Source organism: Elephantulus edwardii, unplaced genomic scaffold, assembly GCF_000299155.1.
Source record: "Elephantulus edwardii isolate Elephantulus edwardi_28Jun2011 unplaced genomic scaffold, EleEdw1.0 scaffold00037, whole genome shotgun sequence".
NCBI classification, from domain to species: Eukaryota; Metazoa; Chordata; class Mammalia; order Macroscelidea; family Macroscelididae; genus Elephantulus; species Elephantulus edwardii.
In genome coordinates this window covers 7,789,618-7,814,005 of record NW_006399787.1, presented here as the reverse complement: position 1 = coordinate 7,814,005, position 24,388 = coordinate 7,789,618, and the positions used below count along the sequence as shown (strand labels likewise).

The 24,388-nt window shown below is 46.1% G+C and overlaps 1 protein-coding gene across 1 annotated transcript in view; it reads left to right on the top strand.

The window, feature by feature from the left end:
• LOC102865759 (chromosome unknown open reading frame, human C14orf166B) overlaps window positions 1-20,154 on the top strand; it is a 41,251-nt gene extending 21,097 nt beyond the window's left edge. Inside the window, exons 6-13 of the mRNA XM_006884774.1 lie at window positions 157-238; window positions 2,569-2,654; window positions 3,098-3,292; window positions 11,140-11,235; window positions 13,383-13,529; window positions 17,913-18,020; window positions 18,828-19,065; window positions 20,078-20,154. Of these exons, the coding sequence (XP_006884836.1) occupies window positions 157-238; window positions 2,569-2,654; window positions 3,098-3,292; window positions 11,140-11,235; window positions 13,383-13,529; window positions 17,913-18,020; window positions 18,828-19,065; window positions 20,078-20,154 (1,029 nt within the window). The remainder of the gene's footprint in view (window positions 1-156; window positions 239-2,568; window positions 2,655-3,097; window positions 3,293-11,139; window positions 11,236-13,382; window positions 13,530-17,912; window positions 18,021-18,827; window positions 19,066-20,077) is intronic.
• Window positions 20,155-24,388: the final 4,234 nt, after the last annotated feature.

The following is a 24,388-nucleotide window of genomic DNA, read 5'->3' as shown; positions in this document are numbered from 1 at the left end:
GGGGGGGAGAATAAGAAATTGTCTCCCTTCTGAACACTCCAGCCCACACAGTGTTTGGTGTATGGAATCCCTTCATCACCATGTTATTTGAGACAAGTTAGGTATTTGCAGACAGAAAAGAAAAATAACCTCTCTTTCCACTATTTCTCTCTCCAGTCTAATTACCGGATTAAGAAACTGGATCTCAGTCACAACCAGCTCTCTGATAAGGGAGGGGAGCAATTAGGACAGATGCTGGGTAAATCTCCCCCAGGGGCATGGGACCAGGGATGGGGAGCACTCAGGGAGGGCCCTGACTTAGAAGTGGCTGCTGCTTTTCCTTCCTTTATCATTGACTAACTATTCAGATCATAAAAGTGCTGAGCACCAAACCAAAATCCACTCTCCGTGGTTTCAGCACCTTGAACTCTGGAGTAGAAGAACATACAGAGAAATAACTGGGAGTAACTCAGGAAGGCTAAAGATTATGGAATACAGCACAGAAATCAAAGCCCCATTGTCACTGTGTAGATGCCAGCTCCTGGTTACCCTGTGTGCAACAGATAGAACTGGGACAAAGATTTCCACTTTCCTGGCAGCCCCTTTCTGATGAAGCAAATGGTGAAGTGCTTGACTACTAGCCCAAACGTTGGTGGTTCAAGCCCTTCCAGAGGCATTTCAGAAGACAGTTCTAGTGATGTCCTTTACACAGTTCTGCTCAGTGTGAATGGGGTTGTCATGAATTGTTGTTGTTGTTGTCATCATGGTTGGGTGCCATCCAGTTAGTTGACTGTGACTCACAGTGACCCGTGAATGACGGCTCTGCCCCCTGCCCTGCTGTGTGCCGTTCCCGTCATCCCTGACATACTCGACAAAGGGAGATGTGATCAGTACACAAGGCACTGGAAATAAAATAACATTCCAAGAGCATGTATGTTAAAATGGTGAGATAAGATAAACAGGATACATTTTTCCAGAGCCTGAGGCCCAAAGGCAAGCTTTTCCCTTCAGCAGGATTCAGGGGTGCCCTCACCTCTCCTTCCAGTGGGATCCCCAGCTGCACCGCTTCCCCACAAATAAAAAAAACCAACCCAGTGATAATGTGCTTTAAATCTGATGCTTTCCCAAGCTCATGGAACAATTAAAGAAAAGCATCTTAACTTTTATAAAAGGTGTGATTTCTATGCAAGCAGTTTTGATGAGCTCTCCTCATACAGTCAATCATGGTCAGAAATTCTGGAGCCACATGATGTCATGCCCATCAATGTGAGTTGTATGTTTTTGCTATGTTATCTTTATTTATTTTAAAAGTGGCATTTTAGCTCACCAAGTGGGTATTTATGATACACTTAGTCTTCCAACCACTTACCTCTTCAATCCAGTGAATTCTAAGCCATGGCAAACCCATATGTGTTAGTACAACAGAACCTCAGTGGGTTTTCAGTGACTGACTTTATGGAAGTGGATCAGCAGGCCTTTCTTCCGAGGCATCTCTGGCTAGACTAAAAGCTCTGTCTGGAGTTAGGCTTCGCACATTTGTACGCTGACACACCTGGGATTGTCATATGTCAGAGTTGACTAACGGCAACTAGAGATACAAGCAAACACACCCCTTCCTCTGGAATTCACAAATATTCCTTTTATTAGGATGTCAGTCTAGAGACTAAAGTGTACCTGATCCAGACCATGGTCTTCAATTATTTGCTATGCATTAGAGAACTGAATTTACAACAGAAGAATTGATGCCTTTGATTTGTGATGCTGGAGAAGAGTACTGAACATACCATGGACTGAGAACAAGAGAACAAACATGTTCATCCTAGAGAGGGTGAAACCAAGCTGCTCCTTGGATGCAAGGATTTTGAAGCTCCATCTCTCATAATTTGGGCATGTTGCCCAGAAGGACCAGACCTTGGAGAAGGACATCATACTTGGAAGGTTGGCGTGTCAGTGCAGGAGAGGAAGACCTTGGATGAGATAGACTGACACAGTGACTGGGATAATAAGGGCAGGTGTGTTGGAGACAAATGAGAATGGCTCAGGATAAAGGAGTGTTCAGAGTTATTGTTCATAGGGTTATTGTTCATGTGTTGTAGTCTATCAACAGCACTTAACAACAACAACTTTTATAAGTGATGCATGATAAAGACCATAAAAGCATGTAATTCCTCCCAAGTTCACCACTGCGTCCTTTAAGTGGTCTCAGAGGTACATTCTGGTGTGATAGGGTACACACATTTTAATGAGAAAATAGATATCTGTGACCAGATAATAATCGCCAAACAGATTCTGCCAACTTACCTGTCACCAGGAATACCGTTACCAGCCACCAACTCATAGAGACTCTGTCGGTGGCACAGCCACACCCTGGCCCATCCGGCACCTTCCCCAGTCTTTGCTATGTTCGAGCTCCTTGCTGCACTCTTTGTCAGGTTGGGGATCACTGTTCCTACTGTGTCTAAACGAATAACTGAAAGAACATAGAGTACCTGACTATGCTACTTTGTATGGCCATTGGACATTCCTTGTCTCCAACTTCACGTCTTCTCTGGAATGTAGAAATGCTGAGATGCCTCCCCTTCCTTCCAGCTCTCAACGTAGGGCTCCAGGTCCTGAATCTGAGCTGGAATCAAATCCACACAGCAGGAGCTCTGGCCTTGTGCAATGGACTCCGGGTAAGCGGCTCCCTGCTGGGAGTGTGGCTGGCCAGGGTACCCCTGTCCCACCATCTAGAATCTACTCCTCACGGTCACCCCTGATAAAGGCATACGGAGCTCTCATCCGTTACTTCCCATGTTGTTATTCTCCTTTCGACAATTCCTGAAGTTACAGTTGGTCAATTCAGCCTGCTAGGACCTGGGGAGCATGATTAAGAACAACTCAAGAGGGCAGTTTAATGTGGACATAAGGAAAGACCATCTGCAAAGGCAGTCCTTGTACTTGGAGCCCGAAGGTCAGCTGGGAGGGTTCTGGGTAGATGTGACCAACCCGCCTCTCCTGAGGACCAACCAGCAGGAGCCCAGTCTGGACTCCAGCTGGGGACAGAAAGCAGGGAAGAGTGGGCGGAGGAGCCCGATGCAACACTGATACTAGTGCTGTTCTCCCCTCTTCTCTGGAGGCGAACGTGACCCTGAAGATACTGGATCTCTCCATGAATGGATTTGGCAATGAAGGGGCTCAGGCCCTAGGGGAGATCATCAAGTTCAACAACTCCCTGATCAACCTGGATCTCAGCTGTAATGGCATCACCAACGACGGCATCAGCAAGATCAGCAAGGGTCTGGAGCTCAACGAAAGCCTCCAGGTCCTGAAGGTATGGTCTTTACCTAAGCTGGAGCAGGTCACCGTGTGCACGTGTATCTGTGTGTGTCCTGAAGGTATGGTCTTTACCTAAGCTGGAGCGGGTCACCGTGTGCACGTGTATCTGTGTGTGTCCTGAAGGTATGGTCTTTACCTAAGCTGGAGCGGGTCACCGTGTGCACGTGTATCTGTGTGTGTGCATGCATGTCTGTGCACGTGTGTGTATTTGTGTGTGTGCGCATGGGAGTGGAGGCAGCAGGCTGACGGGGATGGGTATTAAAGAGAGAATTCTTAGCAAAATCTTTCTCATCCTTTTTTAAAGTCTACATTATTTTTTTAAAAAAAAGTTCTTTTCTATTGGTTCATATACATTGTGTTTCACACTATCCCTCATTCACATTGTGTTCCATACAATCATTCCCATTCATTGTGTTTTATAAAATTAATCACCATTGACCCATGTCCACCATTACCCCGTCTTTCCAGATCAATGCCAGATCTTTCCCATTTTCTAAACCGCTGCTTCCACCCACCAATTGAGCAACTATGTCTTGGTTCTTCAAATTCAACATCATCGTCCCAGTCTTCCTTCCACCCATGTGGACCATCCCCAGCCTTTCCCCCACCTTATATCCATGATGCTCTTTGTGAACACAAATCTGACCCTGCATTGCCCCCATCTTCCACCTTAACACCTTCCAACGCCTTCTTGTTGCACAAAATCATTTCTCTAATATCTGCCAGCTTCTCTAGCCTCAGTTTACCCCTTAATCTCCCTGTTCTCCACGCCAAGGCCCCACTGGTCTTCATTCATCCCCTTCTCCCTACCGAGAGGTCTTTGTTCCGCAGGCCCCTCAGTCTGGCATGCTTTCTCTCCACACACCCTCCACCAGCTGCAATGACAACTCTGCTTCAGAGTGAGCTCCGGCAGCCTTTCCTCAGGATCCATTCAGTTACCTGCTGGTAAAGCCACAATCAACCTCCTGCATGCAGAATTCGCTGTGCTTTCTAATGACAACCTCATCCGAATGATTATCATGTCTGCCACTGCAAAAGGGAAAGATTTACAAGAAGAAAGAGTGAGGTTGGGTTTGCCCAGTACTATACCACCGGCACCTGCATAGTGCTGCACAGATAGGAGATGCCCAGTGCATAGTCATTAAGTGCACGTAAAGTGTCTGTTTCATTGGAAATGAATGTGTTTACAGATGTTAATGTATGAGAGAGAAGTTCTGGATAGGTGGAAACAAAAGATGGGCCTTCGGTTAACAATTTCCCTTTCTGGAGCTTCTACTACAAGAAGAATGGAAACCCCAGAATACTTAACTGTATTCGTGCAAAACCTATACCTAGACGAAGTGGCTATTTTGCAAATAGAGTGAGGGAACACTACGAGGTTTAAAATTAAGAAACTTTTTCATCAAGGTTGTATCTTTTCTCCATACCTATTTAACCTGTATGCTGAGCAAATTATTCAAGAAGCTGGACTCTATGAAGAAGAATTTGGCATCAGGATTGGATTAATCAATAATCTTTGTTATACTGATGACACAGCCTTGCTTGCTGAAAGTTGTTTTTTTTTGTTGTTGTTGTTGTTGTTAGGTGCCATTAAGTTGAGTATGACTCATAGTGACCCTATGAACAAAAGATCTGAACCCTGTTCTATCCTGCACCATCCTCACACTTTCTGACACACAAGATCCCATTGTAGCAGTCACTGTGTCAATCCACCTGATTGAGGGTCTTTCCTTTGCCGACCCTCCATCCTTCCCAACATCATGTCCCTCTCCAAGGAACAGTCCCTTCTAGCAACATGTCCAAAGAATGTGAGACGAAGCCTCATCATTCTTGCCTCCAAAGAACGCTCCGTCTGCAGCCTCTCCAAGACATATCTGTTTGTTCTCTTGGCTGTCCATGGGATATTCAACACTCTTCTCCAACACCACAGCTCAAAGGCATCAATTCTTTTCCTGTCATCCTTATTCATTGTCCAGGTCTCAGATGCATAGCTAGTAATTGGAAAGACCATGGCCTGAATCAGATGCACCTTAGTCTTCAACTGATATCACTACTACTCAACACTTTGGAAAGTTTCCTAACTGCAGATTTTCCCAGTACAATGTATCTCCTTATTTCCTGACTGCTTGTACCAAGGGTGAAAATTGTGGATCCAAGCAAGATGAAGCTGTTGACAGTTTCAATCTCCTCTCCATCCATCATAATGCTGACTTGCTGCAGAAGGTTAAACACTGCAGCTTTTAATATTAATTGTATCATCAAGAAAACAAAAATCTTTACCACTGGACCAATAAGCAACATCATGATAAATGGAAAAATGATTAAAACTGTTGATTACTTCATCTTACTTGAACTCACAATCAATACACTTGGTACCAGCAGTCAGGAGAACAGCAGATATATTGCACTTGAAAAGTCTGGAGTCAGCGACCACTCCAAAATATTGAAGAGCAATGGTGTCAGTTTGAGGGCTAAGGTGTGCCTACTTCAGACCATGTTCTTTTCAGTCCTTTGCTGTGTATCTGAGACCTGGTCAATGAGTAATGATAACAGAAGAAGAATTAATGCCGTTGGTGTTGGAGAAGAGTACTGAATATCCCATGGACTACCAAAAGAAGAAACAGAAATGGCTTGGAGAAGGTGCAGCCAATGTGCTCCTTGGAGACAAAAATGACAAAGCTTAATCTCACATACTTTGGGTATGTTGCTAGGAGAGGCTATTCCTTAGAGAGGGACATCATGCTTGGAAAGGTGGAGGGACGGTGAAGGAGAAGAAGACCCTTAACCAGGTGGATTGACACAGTTCTGCACCAATGGACTTGAGGGTGTCAGAGATTGTGAGGATGGCACAGGATAGGGCAGGGTTCAGATCTGGTGTTCACAGGGTCACTATGAGTTGTACTTGATGCAATGGCACCTAACAAGAAGAAGAAGAAGAAGAAGCCAGGTGATTTATATAATTATTCATTGTCCAAACCTACAGAGTGGACTCTATTAGCTCCATTTGTCAGATGAGAACACTGAGGCTCTGTGACTTGCTCATTATCCAAAAGTAGAGCATTCCTATGAAACCTTTCTAAAGCTGAGATGGCACAAAGTGAAGAAGCAACTGCTTTCAATTCGTATGGGGGGAAAATTTCGAATTCTCCCACAGCCCCAGAAATAACTTACTGAACTATAACAACATATAAAACCTAAAATAGTGTCATTTTAGATCAAGATTCAAGGTCATTGCCACTGAGTTGGAACTGACTCATGGCTGACCCTCCATAGGTTTTCTGGAGTCTCTAAATCCTACTGGAGGTGTTTGCTTATCTTTCTCCTGTAGAGCCTCTGGTGGTTCAACCAGAGAAATTCCACCTTTGAGCTGATGGCAAAAGAGATCATTTGGTCAAGATACTCACTTGTCATTATTAAAAAAAAAACTGGAGTCTGTTTACTGTTAATTTCTTTGTGGAAGCAGCAGGAGCCTCTCAGCTCATTCGTGTATGGAGATATAACCAAGAACTAAAAGCTAAAACACACAAGTAAAAGAGCTCCTGATCACGTGAACAATTTATGTGAACAGAATCACTGGGACCCAGTTTGTTTCAGTATTTTGGTGTTGGTAACATAATATGAATGATGTTAACATTTGGAAGTAAAAAATAAAGTTTTATGGATAGCTAGTGCTTGATTCAATGAAAAAATTAATTTTAATTTTAAAAAAAAGTATGGCAAGAATCAATGCCTTCGAGTCATGGTGTTGGAGGAGAGTGTGGGTTATCTTATAGACTGCCCAAAGAACAAACCGATCTATTTTGGGAAAAATGCAACCAGGGCACACCTCAGAGGCAAGGAAGACAAAGTTTCCTCTGACGTACTTTGTCTCACATGTCATGAGAATAGTCTATTCCTTGGACAAGGACATTATATTGGAAAGGTGGAGGGCTGGCAAAAGAGATGCATTTGTGTTGGGGCGATAAGGATGGTGCAGGACAGAACAGGTTTCAGCTTGGTTGTTCATAGGGTCGCTATGAATCATATTCAATTTGACAGCATTTAACAACAACACAACCACATTATGTCACAACAATAGTAAAAAATCTATTATCTAACTATTTTGCTCATTAACAGAATATGTCTGGCAACAAGAAATGCTGAGGGACAAGCTAAGAATAACACTACGTCAATTTAGCTGAGTCAGGGTTCTCTGTGGTTTGGCAATTATAGAAAACAAAGATTCTTACCACTGGACCGATAGGCAACATCATGATGGACAGAGAAGAGACTGAAACAGTCAACAACTTCATCTTACTTGGATGCACAATGAATACCCTTGGTACCAGCAGTCAGGAAATAAGAAGATACATTGCACTGGGGAAAGTCTGCAGTTAGGGACCTCTCCAAATTATTGAGGAGCAACAATGTCAATTTGAGGACTAAGGTACATCTGATTCAGGCCGTATTCTTACTGATCACTTGTTATGCATCTCAGAGCTGGACAATGAATACAAATGACAGAAGAATTAATGCCTTTGAACTGTGATGCTGGAGAAGAGTATTGAACATCCCATGGACTGCCAAAGAACAAATAAGTATGTATTATAGAAAGTGCAGCCAGAATGCTCTTTGGAGGCAAGAATGATGAAGCTTCACCTCACATACTTGAGCATGTTGCTATGAGGCTTTATTCCTTGGAGAGGGACATGATGCTGGAAAGGGTGGAGGGTTGGTGAAGAAAGGAAGACCTTTAACCAGGTGGCTTGACATGGTGACTGCTGCAGTGGGCTCTAGTGTGTCAGGAAGTGTGAGCATGGTGCAGGATAGAGCAGGGTTCAGATCTGTTGTTTATAGGATCTCTATGGGTTGTACCTGACTCAACAGCACCTACCACCACCAACAGCAACATCATCAATGATATAATCACCTTCCATTTGTGGATAGAATGTGAGCACCCTTCATGTTCACATAACGACCTGGTCTTTGAAACCTAACCATGCCAATAAATGAGGAGTTGTTATGTGTTGATGAGTTGGAAACAACTCACAGCAGAAGGTTTTTCAGAGGCTGTAAATTGCATTGGAGAAGACTACACATCTTCCCCCTTAGAGCAGCTGGTGGATTTGAACTGCCTGCCTTGGGTTGACAACACAACTCTTTACTCAATAGGCCACCAGAGCTCTGTAAATGAGAAGTAGATATAATACTGTTTCCAGGAAAGGAACTCCGTCAACCCACATCTCACAGCTTGGGTGCACGCTATCTCTTTAATGGGCTCACTGAAGCACAAATGCTAAATACTACTTTTGCTTTTTTGCCTTTTTATGTAAAACAAAACCTCCCAATTTCTTTCGGTTAGCAAAAACAAGGACTAATCTCCATCTGTCATAAAAAGTGCTCTAAAGTGAACTTCTGAAAAGACGGGATACCTGTATTTTAATTTCCTATATATTGTTAGGGATTTTGTTTTCAATGTTTAAGAACTAAATGGGGGGAAAGCTTAAAGAGTTAATGCTTAAGTCCATCACAGCCTGAAGCCACATCAGCTTTGCTGCAGGATTATGCTCTGGCCACAGCCCTTTTTCTAATCTGAGAAAAAAAGGAGTTCTCACTGGGAAGTGAGTGGACAAAGGATTCTAGAAACTCTGCCTCACAAGTTTTTGTCATAGCCTGAGAAGCCCCCGCCACACAGTAGGTGTTCAAGCAGATGGACTCTGATAACGATAACAGCATTCACTGCCCGCCTACTAGGTGCACTCTTGAACGCTTTGAGTTGATTTGTTGCCTTTCCTGAGCATCCCTACATAACAGGCACCAAGTGACGGTAGAAAGAATGCAAGGCCTGGGAGCTAGAGAGCAGAGCAATTGGCATCCCCGTTCCCTGCCAGTCAGTAACCTCTATTCCATGCATCAGTGGCAGCTGCAGCACGAATAGGATTGTATCTTGATCCCTTAGGTAAACCCACAAGGACCTCTGTGATCTGGCCTCAGCTCAGCTCTGTGGCCATCTCTGCTCCCACCCCACAGAATGTTTGCTGTTGCATAAAAGCCTCACGCTGTTTCCATTTTGGCACTGTTGCAATGCTCTCTTCTTCTTGCTGTCAATCCTTTCTTCTTCATGTTATGTGCTGTCAAGTCAACGATGATTCACAGCGACCCTGCATACAAGGGCTCGGAACCTTAACCCATTCTGAGCCACGTGCACCATCTCAGACACCACTGATCCCATTGCCACAGTCACTGTGTCAATCCATCTCACCCAAGTCTTCCTCTCCTGCACTGACCCTCTACCCTTCCAAGCATGATGTCCTTTTCCAAGGACTAGTCCCTCATGACAACATGCCCAAAGTATGAGAGACAGAGTTTCAAAACCATTGCCTCCAAGGAGCAACCTGGTTTCACCCTCTCCAGGACAGATCTGTTTGGTCTCTTGGCAGTCCATGGTAATATGTTCAATATCCTTCTCCAGCATCACAGCTTAAAGGCATGACTCTTCTTGTGCCATCCTTAGTCATTGTTCAGCTCTCAGATTTTAGAAAGTCTGATTCATTCCCCCTGGCAAGGTCAGATGCCACCCAGCCCACCCCAGCTACCTTCTTCAGACCTGACCAATCTCCATTAGTCCTGCGAGGCTGAGCTCAAGTGTCCCCTTCCCAGTGTCCCATGCCCTGTCCCCTGCTTCCACAAGGCCTATGTGTAGGCCATTACTGCTGTTATCACACTTTTACACTTTAGTAGGTTGGCCAGCCTCTCCAACTAGAATCTAAGTTATCTGGGGACAAGATATTGTACCTGTCTGTGTTCCTTAGTGCTTATTTGGTGTTGGGGACAGAGCAGGCCCTGATAATGTGAGCAACTGGCTTTCCATTTAATCATTCATATGTTGTTATTGTTGCTGTTAAGTTGTAAGCGACTCATAGCGACCTTATGAATGAAAGTCCTCAACACTTGTGTGACTTTCATCCTTTCTCCAGGTTCATAGGGTTTCCAGAGGGAAGCTATTATACAAGTGGGTGTGCCACTCCTGCTTCCACGCTTGCTTTAATCAGGGAGCTCCACCAAACACTGTCCACCATTGATGACCTTTATCACATTTGACACATCAGTGTCACAGTGTTCAGCTTCACAGCCACCACAAGTTACCTCTATACAGCAAGTGGACACACCAGGGCTATACGAATTTATTTTATGGCATTAATTACAGTCCCTACATTATAATCACAAAGGAGGAGGAACAGCTGTAAGAAGAAACTAGTGATTTATATGTGAAATGTGAGAATAGTGAGACTGGCTCAGGACAGGGCAGGGTTCAGAGCTGCTGTACCTAAGGGCCGCTATGGGTCACAGGCAACTCGATGGCACACGACAACCACAACATTGTAATAGCACTCTTCCTGCTTCCTCCCTATGATTCTCCTTTCCATTCATCCTTCTATCTCGTCCCATCCTGCCTTCTGAGCCTGGACAAAAGCCACCCAGGCATTTGATCTATCGTATCTATTGGATGATTGATTATTCTAAGAAGTGGGCATTACTATTCACTTTAGAGCATGTCTGTTTGGCTGAAAGCTGAGCTGTAGGGGTAAGTTTAGTCCTAGGCTGGATGGGGTACTGAGGCCCATACTTTTGAGGGTTCTATCAGTCTCTACTAGACCAGCAAGTGTGCCCCCACCCCGGTTAATGTTTGCTGGCACGAGGATGAGCAGTGAGATCGACAGGTGGATGAATGAATGAGTGAGCGGGAACAGGCGGTTACAGAGAAGCAGAAGAGGAAGACAGCGTGAAAGATGGGGGAAAGTGGGGCCACGGTCTGAGCCAGCCTCTCTCGCCTCTGTCTCAGCTTCCTCCCTCCTTCCACAGCTTTTTCTCAACCCGATGAACGTGGATGGGGCTGTTTTACTTATCACGGCCATCAAGAGGAACCTCAGATCCAAGATGGAGGAACTGGACATTTCCGTAAGTGACCAAGTGAGGTTGCTCACATCAGAAGGTGAGGTGGCTGCGTACGAGCACCCCTGGCCTCCTAGGTCTGCACTCAGACGTCCGCAGGAGTCACTGCTTCTGGTAACACGCGGCCCTCCCCACATCACCTTGCAGTCAGCGTAGTCACCCAGTTACTAACGTAACAACATGAAATAATTTCTCAGATCCCAGGTTCCCAAGACATGGCACCCTCCTGAGGGAGGGCTGAAGAGAGAGAGAAGGAAGCACCAGCAGGAAGGCAGGAGGACCCCAAATAAAATTCATCCCTAGTCAGCTTTTCTGATGGGTGACCTTGGATCCTACAGTCGTCCTGAATCACCAGGTTTTAGAGTTTGGGTGTTAATGCTTCTACATTCTCATATATTCATAACTTAGAGTCAAATTTGAAGGTGAAAATGTCTTAATAAAAGTGTAAAGCCCAGTGAGGTAACCCGACTCTTGCTGAACACTCTCGCCTCGGTGGACTTGGACAGCCCAGAGGGGGTAGAGGTGGTTGCTGGTATTAACAGTATCCCATGCTGCAATCTCAAAGGTGCATGGTTCGAATCCACCAACTGTTCCTCAGGAGAAGGATGCTCGCTTCCTCCTGTGCAATTTACTGCCTCTGAAAACCCGCTGGAGGGTCAGTTATGGGTTGATTCTGACTCTCCAGCAAACAACAACAGCTACATACTTAGTCTGCATTTTTATACAATGACCCTGAAGTGATTTCATAAATGCCAGCTCTCTGGTCCTTTGCTGAGAGCTAAATTTAGTACTTTTTCTCATTTCACATACAAAGAAACTGGCACAGAGAGGTTAGGTTACTTGACTGGGACCACACAGCAAGTGAGAATAAACACAGCAAGGACTGTACTCTCAAGTCCTAGAGGACTATAAAGGTAGGGTTAAAACCTCTCCACATTTTTTAACATATACAAAAAAATGTGGTTTTGTTAATATCATTTCAATACCTTGCAAGATCAGGTATTTTGAACACTTAAATTCAAACTCCTCAGAACCGAAGTAAAAGTAGGATTTATATTTGCCACAGATGATAAAACTTTACAAGACAATTCCTGGTTTTCTTTTGTGCTTTTTCCTTCACGTGCTCCTCCTTGTTCTGGGATTTTCTGTAAGCTCCTCGGCCTCTGAGACCCTCCCTCCACTCTACTTGTGACTTTGCACCCCAGGATCCCACCTTGCCCCCTCCTCCACCTGCCTCGGAATCTCAGCCACACAGATGCAGAATTGGACAGCATTTGTTTCTTTATCCCAAGAGCAGGCTGAGAAGCACTTATGCAGGCAATGGCTTGGTGTCTGCGGGGAATGTAGAAATGGTGCTGTTTCAACACTAGATGGCACATAATCCCTGCGCTGTGATCACACGGCCGCATGACAAGCTGACAGTAGAGTGGCCTGTGTTAGCCTTCCTTCCCTTTGTCGACGATGCTGCCATAACTTTAAAAGGTGTAGAGATGCCTCCATAGTAGATGCTTCTAGAACATTCTTCAGCATACTTAGAAAGAGATTAGGTCTTCAGCCTGTAAAGCTTGGGCTTGATTCTTTTGAAAAGTCAAAAGTTACCCAGAACCACTCTAAGGAATAAGTCTGATGATCAAGCTGATTGACTCAGGTCTGGTCAAACTCCCACAGGACACTCCTCCCCCGTGGCCTGTGAGCCAGCTCCCAAATGGGGGTTCTGGGTTCACATTGAACCAGGACAGGGGTTTTGGGGGAGTGAGGTCACCTTCTCAGAGCACCTGCTCAGAACCACATTCACGTAGCTCTGGACATTTCAGGATATTTAAAGAGCAATTACAAATCTACAGCTGTACAGATGAGGATCTGTCACATATAGACACATATGGTCACCATCTGAGAGCCAAGCTGGGCTCATAGTGTGTCACAAGCCACCAGCACATCACGAAAACCTCAGGTCCAAATCACAAAAGAAACTGACAAGTTGACGTATAAACAAAAGTCTAGGAGGGGGGAAAAAGATTCTAGGAGTAGCACCATAGAACAGTCTGGAAAAGACAAAACCTCGACTTTGATTGGGTGGACAGGTATAGCCCTGGTCAAGATGGTACCATGGCAGGGCCCTGCCCATGACTGGTCTCTCTCCCTCCCCACCACAGAACGTACTGGTGTCTGAGCAGTTTGTGAAAACACTGGATGGGGTGTGTGCCATCCACCCCCAGCTGGACGTGGTCTACAAGTCAGTGCAAGGCCTATCCATCAAGGCAGCCATCGCCATGAACCCCAATCCCATGAAACTGATTAAGGTGAGCTCTTGCCTTCCTCTCTGGAGGAAGTCCCTGGAGAAAGCTGGCCTTTGACACCATTCAGTCACCTCCCCAAGTGTCTGCAATATCCACTGTGACAAGGGTTGGACTGTGGACACGGACTATTCCCCGCAGACATCCTAGGTCTCTATGTTGCTTCTCCATTCCCTCAGGAAGGGAGAGTGGGAGGGTCTGGAACAGAACACACTGCTTGCAAGACCCATCCCACTCCAGCCTCTAGAAACAAGGACACTTGGGAAGTGTCCACACTCAGTCTCCCAGTTGCTCAGCTGTAAGGGCAGATTCTACCATCCAGGCGGTAAAGATCTGCTAAATGCATGCCCAAAAGGGCTCTGTGCCTCAACTTCTTCACCTGTAAAATGGGGAGAATGGTAGCACCCAGCACAACAGGTCTGCAGGTTTCCTGTGAGGACAGCATTATGAGATACACCTGTGAGTCAAACTATGCCCTCGGTCTATAATTCCTGTTAGACGTTGTGTGTCATTGACTCAATTCTGATTCAGAGCAACTGCTTCATTGTGCTTCCTAAGCTGTAACATTTCTTATTGAGATTTTAATGAAAGTTTATAGAGAACTTGGATTTCCATTCATTCTTTGTTGCACATTTTCCTCCCTGTCCCCTCCCCCTCGGTAATATATTTTTTTAAGGTCAAGAAATGTTTTACTGTGATTTCAGTGAAAGTTTACAAAGCAAATTGGTTTGTCAATCAACCATTCACACATATTTTGTTTCACAACATGAACTGTAACTCCCATAGTGTAATCACATTCTTCTTCTTTCCTCCCTGTGAGTCTCATTTCCACTCATCCTTCTACCCTACCCTAGTCTGTCTTCTGGGATTTCTCCTTGAACAAACACTGCTCTTTTGACCACAGATGATTGATTATTCTGAGGAGTGCATGCCTCCCTGGTGGTACTGTTCACCTTATAGGTCTGTCGACATTGTTGGGCTGAAAGTTGATGGTTGTAAACTGCAATCTTTATGAAAGCAGGTCACCGGGTCTTTCTCCTGATGAGTTCAAAGAGCCAACCTTTAGGGTAAACAGCTTTGCGATGGGAAAGTCTGTGGTTAGGGACCTCTCCAAAATACTCAAGAGCAACAGTGTCTCTCTGGAGACTTAAGGTCCGCCTGATACAGGCCATGGTTTTTGCAATCACTTGTTAGCATCAGAGAGTTGGACAATGACTAGGGAGGATAGAAAGAGAATTGACGCCTTTGAGCTGTGGTGCTGGAGAAGAGTACTGAATGTACCATGGACTGCCAAGAAAACAAACAGATTCATGGTAGAGAGGATTAAACCAGGCTGCTCCTTGGAGGCAAGGATTCTGGGGCTTCGTCTGACATACCTTGGACATGTTGTAAGGAGAGACAGGTCTTTAGAGAGGGACATCATGCTGGGTAGAGTAGAGGGACAGCGCAGGAGGGGAAGACCCTCTATGAGGTGGATTGATTCAGTGACTGGGGTACTCGGGATGGGTGTGTCAGAGGCAATGAGATTGGCACAGGATAGAGCAGGGTTTAGGGCTGTTGTACGTGGGGTCGCTATGAGTAGCAAACGACTCGACGGCACATAACAACAACAACAACAACAACAACAACTTAACTATCGCACCACCAGAGCTCATAAGAAGCACCTAATAAAGTTGGCTCTTTCGACAGCGGGTAAGGATGCCTGGATATACCTCTGTCATCAGGACAGGTATTCAGTGGTTTCTGCTACACGGGGACGTTTGAATCCTTTATTTAGGACATCACATGGACATGGGTGGACTCTTATTAGGCTGTCTCTGGCAATCACAGGAAGCGGATAGGAGTGGATACAATGCTCAGAGCTGGAAGGCTCTTAGAGCTCATATCATGCTATCACCACACAGCAAAGCTCCTACACCCAGGTCTGGGGATTCCCACCACTGCCTTCTCTCTAGGGCCAGAGGAGAGACAGCCTCAGCCTTGTGGACCAAGAACAGAGATGCTGCTGTGAAATGCAGCTTCAGCTGGGTCTGGATGCCTGAGTTTTCTCCCTGCTCCTACCTGGTCTGCCCTGTGCCTCAGGTTCCAAGACCAAAGCGAGGTGGTTTTGTATGTGTGTGTTAATTTCTAGAAGGCAAAGGAAGGAATATCAGGCATTTTAACCTCAACTGGAATCAAGAGGGGAAAACTGGGTTGCAAAACATCCAAAATGGTTTGCCAAATTGGCTGCTGCGTCTGTCATACTCAGGAGAGTGCACAAGCAGGAACCGTCCACCCTCAGGGCTCCCCACGCCTATCTCCCTCAGTTAACGCTCCCAGAGCCTGACCCATATGTCTCACACACTGCTTTCAAGACCCACCCCACTCCAGCCTCTAGAAACAAGGAAACTCAGGAAGCGTCTGCACACGGTCTCCCAGTTGCTCTGCTGTGAACTGGAGAGGGATGGAGGGCTCCCCCACAGCACCCATTGTAGCATCCAGGACAGTTGCTGAGTGAGGTTCACTTTGGGGGGCGGTACCAGTGTGATGTCACCATGGATGGGCTCAAGAGCTGGTGAGCATGAGAAACCAGATGCGTAGGTCTGGGAGGTCATTCCAGAAAGATGAGGAGCAAATGCTCCTGGAAGGCAGGGGTGGGGAACAAAAACAGGGGACCAGAGGCTCTCCTGGAGATCCTGTCTGAGTAGAGAATCTGCAAGGAGCTTTAGGGGCCCAAGGGTTTAAGGCTTCAGCTGCTAACCAGAAGGTCAGTAATTAGAACCCCCTAGTGGCTCCGTGCGAGAAAGTCCTGGGAGAAAATCTGTTCCTTTAAAGGTGATTGTTATTGATGTTATGTGGAATCAACTATAACTCATAGCAATCCTATGGACAAGAGAACCAAACCTTACCCTTTCCTGAACACAATCTCTGTCATACTGGAGCGCACTGTCACATTCACTGTGTCAATCTGTCTTATTTTTTAAAAAAAAATTATATATATATATTTTAGAACCACAAGATAAAGGTAAACAACCCAATTGAAAAATGGGCACAGAAGATGAACAGACACTTCACCAAAGAAGACATTCAGATGGCCAACAAGCACATGAAGAAATGTTCAAAATCCCTAGCTCTAAGAGAGATGCAAATCAAAACAACTATGAGATATCATCTCACCCCAGTCAGAATAGCAACATTTAACAGAACAGCAAGCAGCAAATGCTGGCGAGGTTGTGGAGAAACTGGAACCCTTATTCACTGTTGGTGAGAGTGTAAAATGGTGCAACGACTGTGGAAGGCTGTATGGCGAAGGCTGTATGGCGTTTTCTAAAAAAGATGCAAATAGAAATACCATTTGACCCAGCAATTCCACTACTGGGAATATACCCCAAAGAGACCATAATTGCCACCCAAGCAGATGCACACCCATGTTTATTGCTGCTTTGTTCACAATAGCAAAGAGTTAGAAACAACCCAAATGCCACTCAACAAATGAATGGATAGAGAAGCCCTGGTACATTCACACAATGGAATACTATGCTGCACTGAAAAACAAGGAACTCACGCAATATTATTCAAAATGGGTGACTCTGGAGGACATTATGCTGAGTGAAATATCTTGGTCACAAAGTGGCAAATGCTGCATAATGCCACTGTTGTAAAGTGGGACTGACATTGGGGTTGGGGGAAAAAGAATTGGGGGATAAATAATGTATACTGCATTGAAACAGATGAGGGAGGGAACTGTTTAAAAGGGATATGTGATTAGGTATTATTGCCATGACAGGAGTCCAGAATGAAGGCTGCTTAGTGGAGTGGACTTGAGAGGAGGGATTGTATAACAATGAAAAAATTTTATTTTTCTTTTACTTTTCAAAGAGAAGAGAGAATGGGGCGAGGGGGAGGAGTGAGCAGTGAGAAAATGGCAACAGTGAATTACTGGAACTCCAGTCTCTGTAAACTTTCATTAAAATTAATTTTATAAAAGGAAAAATATTTTTATCTTTCTCTGATTCATTGACAAAGTTTAAATACATTGTTTTTCATGTGTCAGTCTGTCTTGTTGAGGGTCTTCCTCTCTTTCTCTGACTCTCACTTTCCCAGCATGATGTCCTTTTCCAAGGGCTGGCCCTTTCTGACAACATGTCCAAAGTGTGTGAGACGCAATCTCACCATCCTTGCCTCGAAGGATCACCCCGGTTACACCTTCCTCTGAGGCACACTTGTTTGTTCTCTTGGAAGTCCAGTACTCTTCGCCAGCACCAGGATAGGAAGCCGTTAAGAGGCAGATCTAGTTCATTCTGCAGAATCACAGGGAGCCTGGTCACCCTTGGGCAGACGGGTGGCAGAGGGTTGCTAGAGTTGTCATAAGATCAAGTGTTCACTCCTGGGATTTCCTCCTTCTCTCAGACTTACGTGAATCAGCAAAAGATCACAGTCTCGGATTTCTTCAGGAGCTTGAACCCTGCTGGCACAACGGAGATGCCTGTGGGGGCATTCCGGAAAGTGATGATACAGGTCTGTTGAACCCTCGTGCTGTGTGTGAGTCTGGGTGGGTGGGGGAGGGTGGCAGTGCGTGGAATAGGGCCTGACGGCACTGGTCTCTCAAATCCCACCTATCGAGGCCAAGAGGGGAACCTCAGATAGACCTCCTGCCACATCCCAGCTGGGGCATTCTCTGAGCGGGATGGCTTGATGCCACTTATGACCCAAGAAGCTTACCTGAAGACTCACATTCTTCATTTTGGGGGCTTTATGGCTGTTGAGTTTGATTACTGGGAAGATACGAGAGGAGGGAGGCCACATCCTTTTTCCACCCTTGACCCTAGCATCGTGCCAGAAAAATCTCCTGTTCCTCACCTCATATAATGAGTGGCTGATGGTGCCCTGAGGCAAACTTCAGGAGGGCCCTCAGAGCAGCTGGAGGAGGACACTGGGCCCCTGCGAGGGCTTGGACTCAGGAGGGGAAGTGTAGACTGTGTCCCAAGTGAGGCTAGATTGGCATTGGTGCCCAGACCATGGTGAAGAGGGCCAGTGAGGACGAGGGAGAGGGAGGAACAAATTCCATTCGCCACAAGGACGGCTCCTTTCAACCCACTTCACTGATCTGTGATCTTACTGCTCCTCAGAGAAGGTGGACCTTGTGGAGTCTGGGCAGGAGATCCTCCATACGGTGGACTCAGTCTCCATGAAGCCATGATTCATTCTCTCTCTCTCTCTCTCTCCCCCTCTCTCTCTCTCTGTGTGTGTGTGTGTGTGTGTGTGTGTGTGTGTGAAGCACTGCTGAGTAGAGGATCCCATTAACTTGACATTCCACTCTCTCAGCAAAGCAAGGTCCCTATGAACCGGTACCAAGTGAGAGAGCTGATAAAGAGGCTGGATGAGAAGAAGACAGGCGTGGTGAACTTCAGGTCAGATCAGATGCACCGGCCGCTCCTACCCACCTCCCAGCCCTCACAGCCCCTGTGTCTGTATAAGGGCCTGGGGCTGGCTTGGCCTAAGCTCCATACCCCTATGGGGACCAGGCAGCAAGTGGCTGCCTTTTTTCCCCCCCGGCCCCCAGGTCTGGCGCCCAGTGTTCACCCTACTTCTTATCTTCCAGTCACTCATTTAGCAGATCTTAAGAGCCCCAGACGAGTGCAGGCTGCTCAACCAGATATTGCAGGGAGGGCATGACGGGCAGAAGGAAGGGGCTCTCTGCTCAAGGGAGACTTGGAAGCAGATGGTGCAGAGTGAAGACTACACATGATTGTAGCCCAGAGAGGGCCATCAGTTGGGTGGGAGATGATGTGACAGCTGGGGCTGGGAGGACAGACAGACATAGACAAGGACGGATGCCCAGGCAGAAGGCACAAAGAGCAACACCTCGTGAGTGCGGGCCAGCTCAGTGTCACTTCACTGGGAAGTCAGGAGCCGCCGGCTCTGCTGCCTGGATGTGACTTACACCAAGGTCCATGAGGATGTGAGAAAGGTCATGGAAATACCCAGCACCCACGGTGCCCATGGCACACGCCAAGTTCCCTGCTGCTCACTCAACAGGCCCCAGGACCTGAAGTCCAAAGCATCCACCGAGAACATTTTATAAATGACAGCGTGGAGCCTCGAGACTGGAAAGGTCCACATGGCCACGGCCCATCTTCACAGCCTCGCTGCCAGACCTCTTCACCGCCACCAGCTGCCTCCCATCCAAGCACGGCCCGGGGCTCCCGCTGGATCCCTGTGGCTTAGGAACTCTACTGGGTGGAGATCCCAACTGGGCTGCTCCACAGCTCCGTGTCTTCGTCCTCCGCCTCACTGTGTGTCTTCCATGTGGAGAAAGTGCAGAGGGGCCCATGTCCAAACTCTGCCCTGCTGCGCAGGAGTGTGGCTGGGGGCGTCATACTCTCAATCTCTGAGCCTCAATGCCCTGCAATTAATGTGGGGTGACAACCACATATCTCAAGAAGGTTATTAAAGGGTTAGTGACTAGCATTGGTAATATCACTCAGGAGTGACACTATCAGCAGACAAGGGGGGTGCTGGAGGAGCACTGAGATCTCAAAGTGCCTCCCACTCTTGTGGACCACTCTTTCCAGCATCTCCTGCCAGCTCCCCTAAAGTGGTGCCTGTTAACTTTGGCGGATGGGGCAAGGTGCCAGAACGGGAGATGTGAGGCTAAATTCCCAGGCTAGTTCCTGGAGCAGATTTGCAGGTGAGGCCATGTGACCCTCAAAGAGAACCGGAGCTGGGGGTCCCCAAATCTCAGACCTGAAGGGAGGCTTTTGGGGTCCCTCAGATTTCCCCACAGGATCACACACTACTTATCATCTTGTTATTTTTGATTGAAAAGCAAAGATATCATTTGAAGGGTTGACTCAATATTTTTGTTGTTATTAACAACAGCATCTCCTCCTAAAAATTCTAGATCCACAGAAATGTATAGAGCAAGAGAAACCACAGGTCCCCTTTTATCTCGCTCACAGGTCACACCCCGCCCTGGAGTGCTCGCGAGAGTAATTTCAGGAGCTCTTCTCAATAACTTTTTCCCCATGTTGTTATACGTGTTGACAAAGATGAGAAAGAAGGAGTAAAGTGGGGTGTCTAGTGGAAGAACACCTAAATTCCAATCCAGGTTCCACCGCTATTGGAGTCACAGGAAAGGAAATAAATCTCCAGCGCCGCAGTTTCCTCATCTGTATTATGAGCCTGTTGCCACAGGATACTTGAGGCTCCATTGTCATAATTTTTAAGGCTCAAATGAATTACTGCCTACAAATAATTTAGAACAGGCATGCTGTAGGCTCATAGTATAGGTGTGCTTTTATTATCTATGACCACACCCACAATTTATTTCCCCATGCCTTTCTTATCATGCCTTTACTTATCACCATGCCCTTCTGTAACTTGCTTTGCATTAACAGAACATCCGGGCTAGAACACTCAGATCCGTCTCAGTCTTAAGTTGCTGTAAAGCTCTGGTAGCCTAGTGGTAAGGAGCTGCACTGTCATCCCAAAAGCATGTGGTTCAAATCCACCAGCTCCTCTTCAGGAGAAGGATGGGCAATCTCCTCCTGTGCAATTAAACCGCCTCTGAAAACCCACTGTGGGGAGGTTGCTATTGATTGGCTCTGACTTGACAGTACACAACAAATGTTCCAGGGTGAAGCAACCATCTCACACTTTAGTCTCACTGTTTACAGACATTAAAAATATTTCTACAGTTTTCTTTTTGCTTCTACAAATCATGCCACTGTAAACAGCCTTATACACAAGAGAATTTGCATTACATGTGACCATTTCTCTGAAAGAGGCTTAAAACTATAGAGCCAGCATAACTCAATAGTATCATCAAAGTGTTACCATTAATTTTTAAAAGTTAAAACTCTCCAATACAATTTTTTTTAATTTAAAAACTTTTCAATGAAAATTCTCAGTTAAATAATTATTTTAAAACTTTTAAGCAAAAAATTTTTAATTAAAGAAATGTAATTGCTTCCATGAACAAGTAGCTCCTTTGCCTGAAGACCAGAACTGGCTGGTGCCTGGCGGCCTTTATTGAATATGTTGGTAGGAGATTCTGTATCAGAATCCTGATCCAAAGGGGAGACACGCAGAACAAAATTTCAAATTCTCATGGACTCCAGGTTTTCTGGAACCATAAGGGCAGGATGAAACCCTGAAATGTTTGCCCTGAATAAACTTTAGTTTTTAAACCAAAAATATCCCCTGAGTCTTCTTAAAACCAAATATGGAAATCTAACTTGCTGTGTAAACTTGCATGTAATACATGATAAAATTATCTCAAAACACACACTTAAATAATAGTTTCAATAAACTTAAAAATTATATACCTTGAGCACCGGATCTTTTAAAAGCCATCCATATGGAGTCAAAGTGACAGGAGAAAGTGCAAAGATTAGAAAGGGATCTTTGAGGGCTGCGTGTTTATGTAAGAGCTCAGCACAGGACGATGAATACAGTCGTTCCCCACCACGTGTGTAATCGTGTGGCTGAGCTGTCCATGTGGACGTCTTGCTGTGTATATTACTGTGCGTATGTAGACGTGCACGTGGATTGCTGTGTATATGTAGAAATATACGTACATAAATGTTTTGCTGTGTGTATCCTTGATAACAACAATAAAATAAAGATGGAAATATAAAACAATAAAGCTATAAAAATTGCTAGAAGGAAAACTAAACATTTCAATTGCCCTCCATAAAGGCCTAACTAGTTTTCAGTGCCGTCAACAAGGTAAACCAGCAAGCTCCCCAAGCCCTGAGCCTCCCCTGGCGCCTGAGCTATGTGCCATTTGCTGCCACGACCCTAGATGGGTTTGTAGAGGTCTCTCACTTGGATGTGAACTTGGTCTAAGGTTCTGGTCAATCAGTCACGGGGCTGGATTGCAGTTGATTGGTATTTCTCTTACCTTTCAAAACAGTCTTTTGAAAACACCATAGCAACAGGTCTGGTCTGGAAGGAAGTGTCGGCGCGAGAGAAGTCCTGGCACGTCACGTCGGAGGGTAGTAGGGACAAGGCTAAGAGACGGCCAGAACCTCGCTGGACGGCATATGCCAAGGCCAGCGCCGTGAACCGGCAAATGAAGTCTGGCCAGTTGTCCAGGCTGGCGAGTCCTTCTTCGAGAGCACGCACCAGGCGCTGATGGTCACCAGGGGGCGCGCGCCTCCCGCCTGGTGGAGAGGGGCGCAGTGGGGTTGCTAGGAGGCAGGGCAAGGGAAGAGGGGTGCAGGTCAGTGTACAACAGCAGTTGCCATAGTGATTGTAAACCAGGTGGAGAGGAGAGATTCCTGAGACGCAGGGAGCAGATAACTGTGGACACAGGGGCTGGAGACTTCAGAGACGCGGACGCAAAGGGTCACAGAGAGGCACCTTAGCCCAGCAGAGAGCTCAAACTATTGGCACCGCTCTGGGTGTATCCCTCAAGCCAAATATCTCATGAATTGAGTAGAATGTGGCTGGATGTAAAAAAAATTAAACTGAGAAAGGGGCGGGGGGAAAGCAATAGGAAGTCGGTGAGCTGAATCAAATCTTCCTTACATGTCAGGGGGTTGCCAGATGTCCTATCTCCCCGCGTGAACCAAAGTCCCTGAAGGTCAGGGTTCACATTTGTTTAAGTCTGTTTTGAGTCACACAACTGAGCATCCGGTAAGTGTTAGTATCTGGGTGGAATCGTGAGGATTTATGCGTGGGTGGGAAAGGGAAGCTGTGAAGTATCAAGATGTTTTTATTTATCTTTTGCATAAAATGGAAAAGGCATCAATCGTTCTTTAACAAATGTTCTTTTTGTTTGGATGGCCTTGGGTCTATGATGGAAATCATGGAGACACGAAATCCTTCCCCAGCTCTCCAGGTCTCTCCTTGACATCATCACATCTAAGTAAATGAAGGGATGGCCCCAGACCAAGACAGTCTCCAGAGCCTCCCAAAGGGCAAGTGATTTCCACCTGCGGCCGCTAGGTGTCGCACCTGCTCTGCACCACTGCTGACAGCTGTGCTTCCAGCTTTTAGAGACCAAGAGTTTTGAGCCAGTCATGCCAAGGAAGCTTATGCTAGAACAGACCTGAATCTGTAAGTTGTGGATGTACTAGAATGCTAACCACAAAGGGTAAAATGATATATCAAAGCCCTGGACTAGGAGACACGGAAGAAGCCTAACAAGACCCTTCAAATCTTGACAGAGAGAGGTTAGGTTTTCGTCAGGACTGTGGAAAGCAGCACAAGCTTTCAAAGCAGCAAAATCAGTGGTCATCTTCGTGCAGGGCATTATTGTTTCCAACCCTGCTGCTCAAGAGCTTTGATTGTAGAAAATGTTCATGCTGCCTGTTTTCTAAAAGGGAGATGATGTGTCTAGCATGGTGTCAGCCCATATATCATTACCATGTGACCCACATTTTACAAATCTAAGCCTATTTTGGGCTTGAACTGAACAAGGAAGACCAGTATGAAGCCCTGTCCCTCAATGATTTGGATCCTTTGCCAGGAACTTTCTCTGGTTCCCAACCATTGCCCTCCTGTAAGGAATCTGGTATAAAAGTTGATCCCCGAAGAGCAGTGCCCCGGGATACAGGCTCCAAGCAGCCTTGGATCCAGGTAGACCTCTGCTCAACTTCCTCATTGCTGCTGCAGGGCAGGAGGGCTCAGAAAGTGGGCTCCACTCCACCAGCCTGATGATCAAAGATGGCTTAGCAGGCACAAGTCCAGCCTCTGATGAACTCAAGCTGCAGCCTGGGGAACTGGGAAACGGCACCCTGTCCTTAACCTTCCCCTGTGACAAGTCTAGTGTGGCACTAATTCAGCCTCCTATCAGCGACCCTGGGTGGTAAACACTGTCCCTGCAGTTAAGCGCTGGGGAAGTGGAATCCCGGTGAGGCTGGACAACATACCCA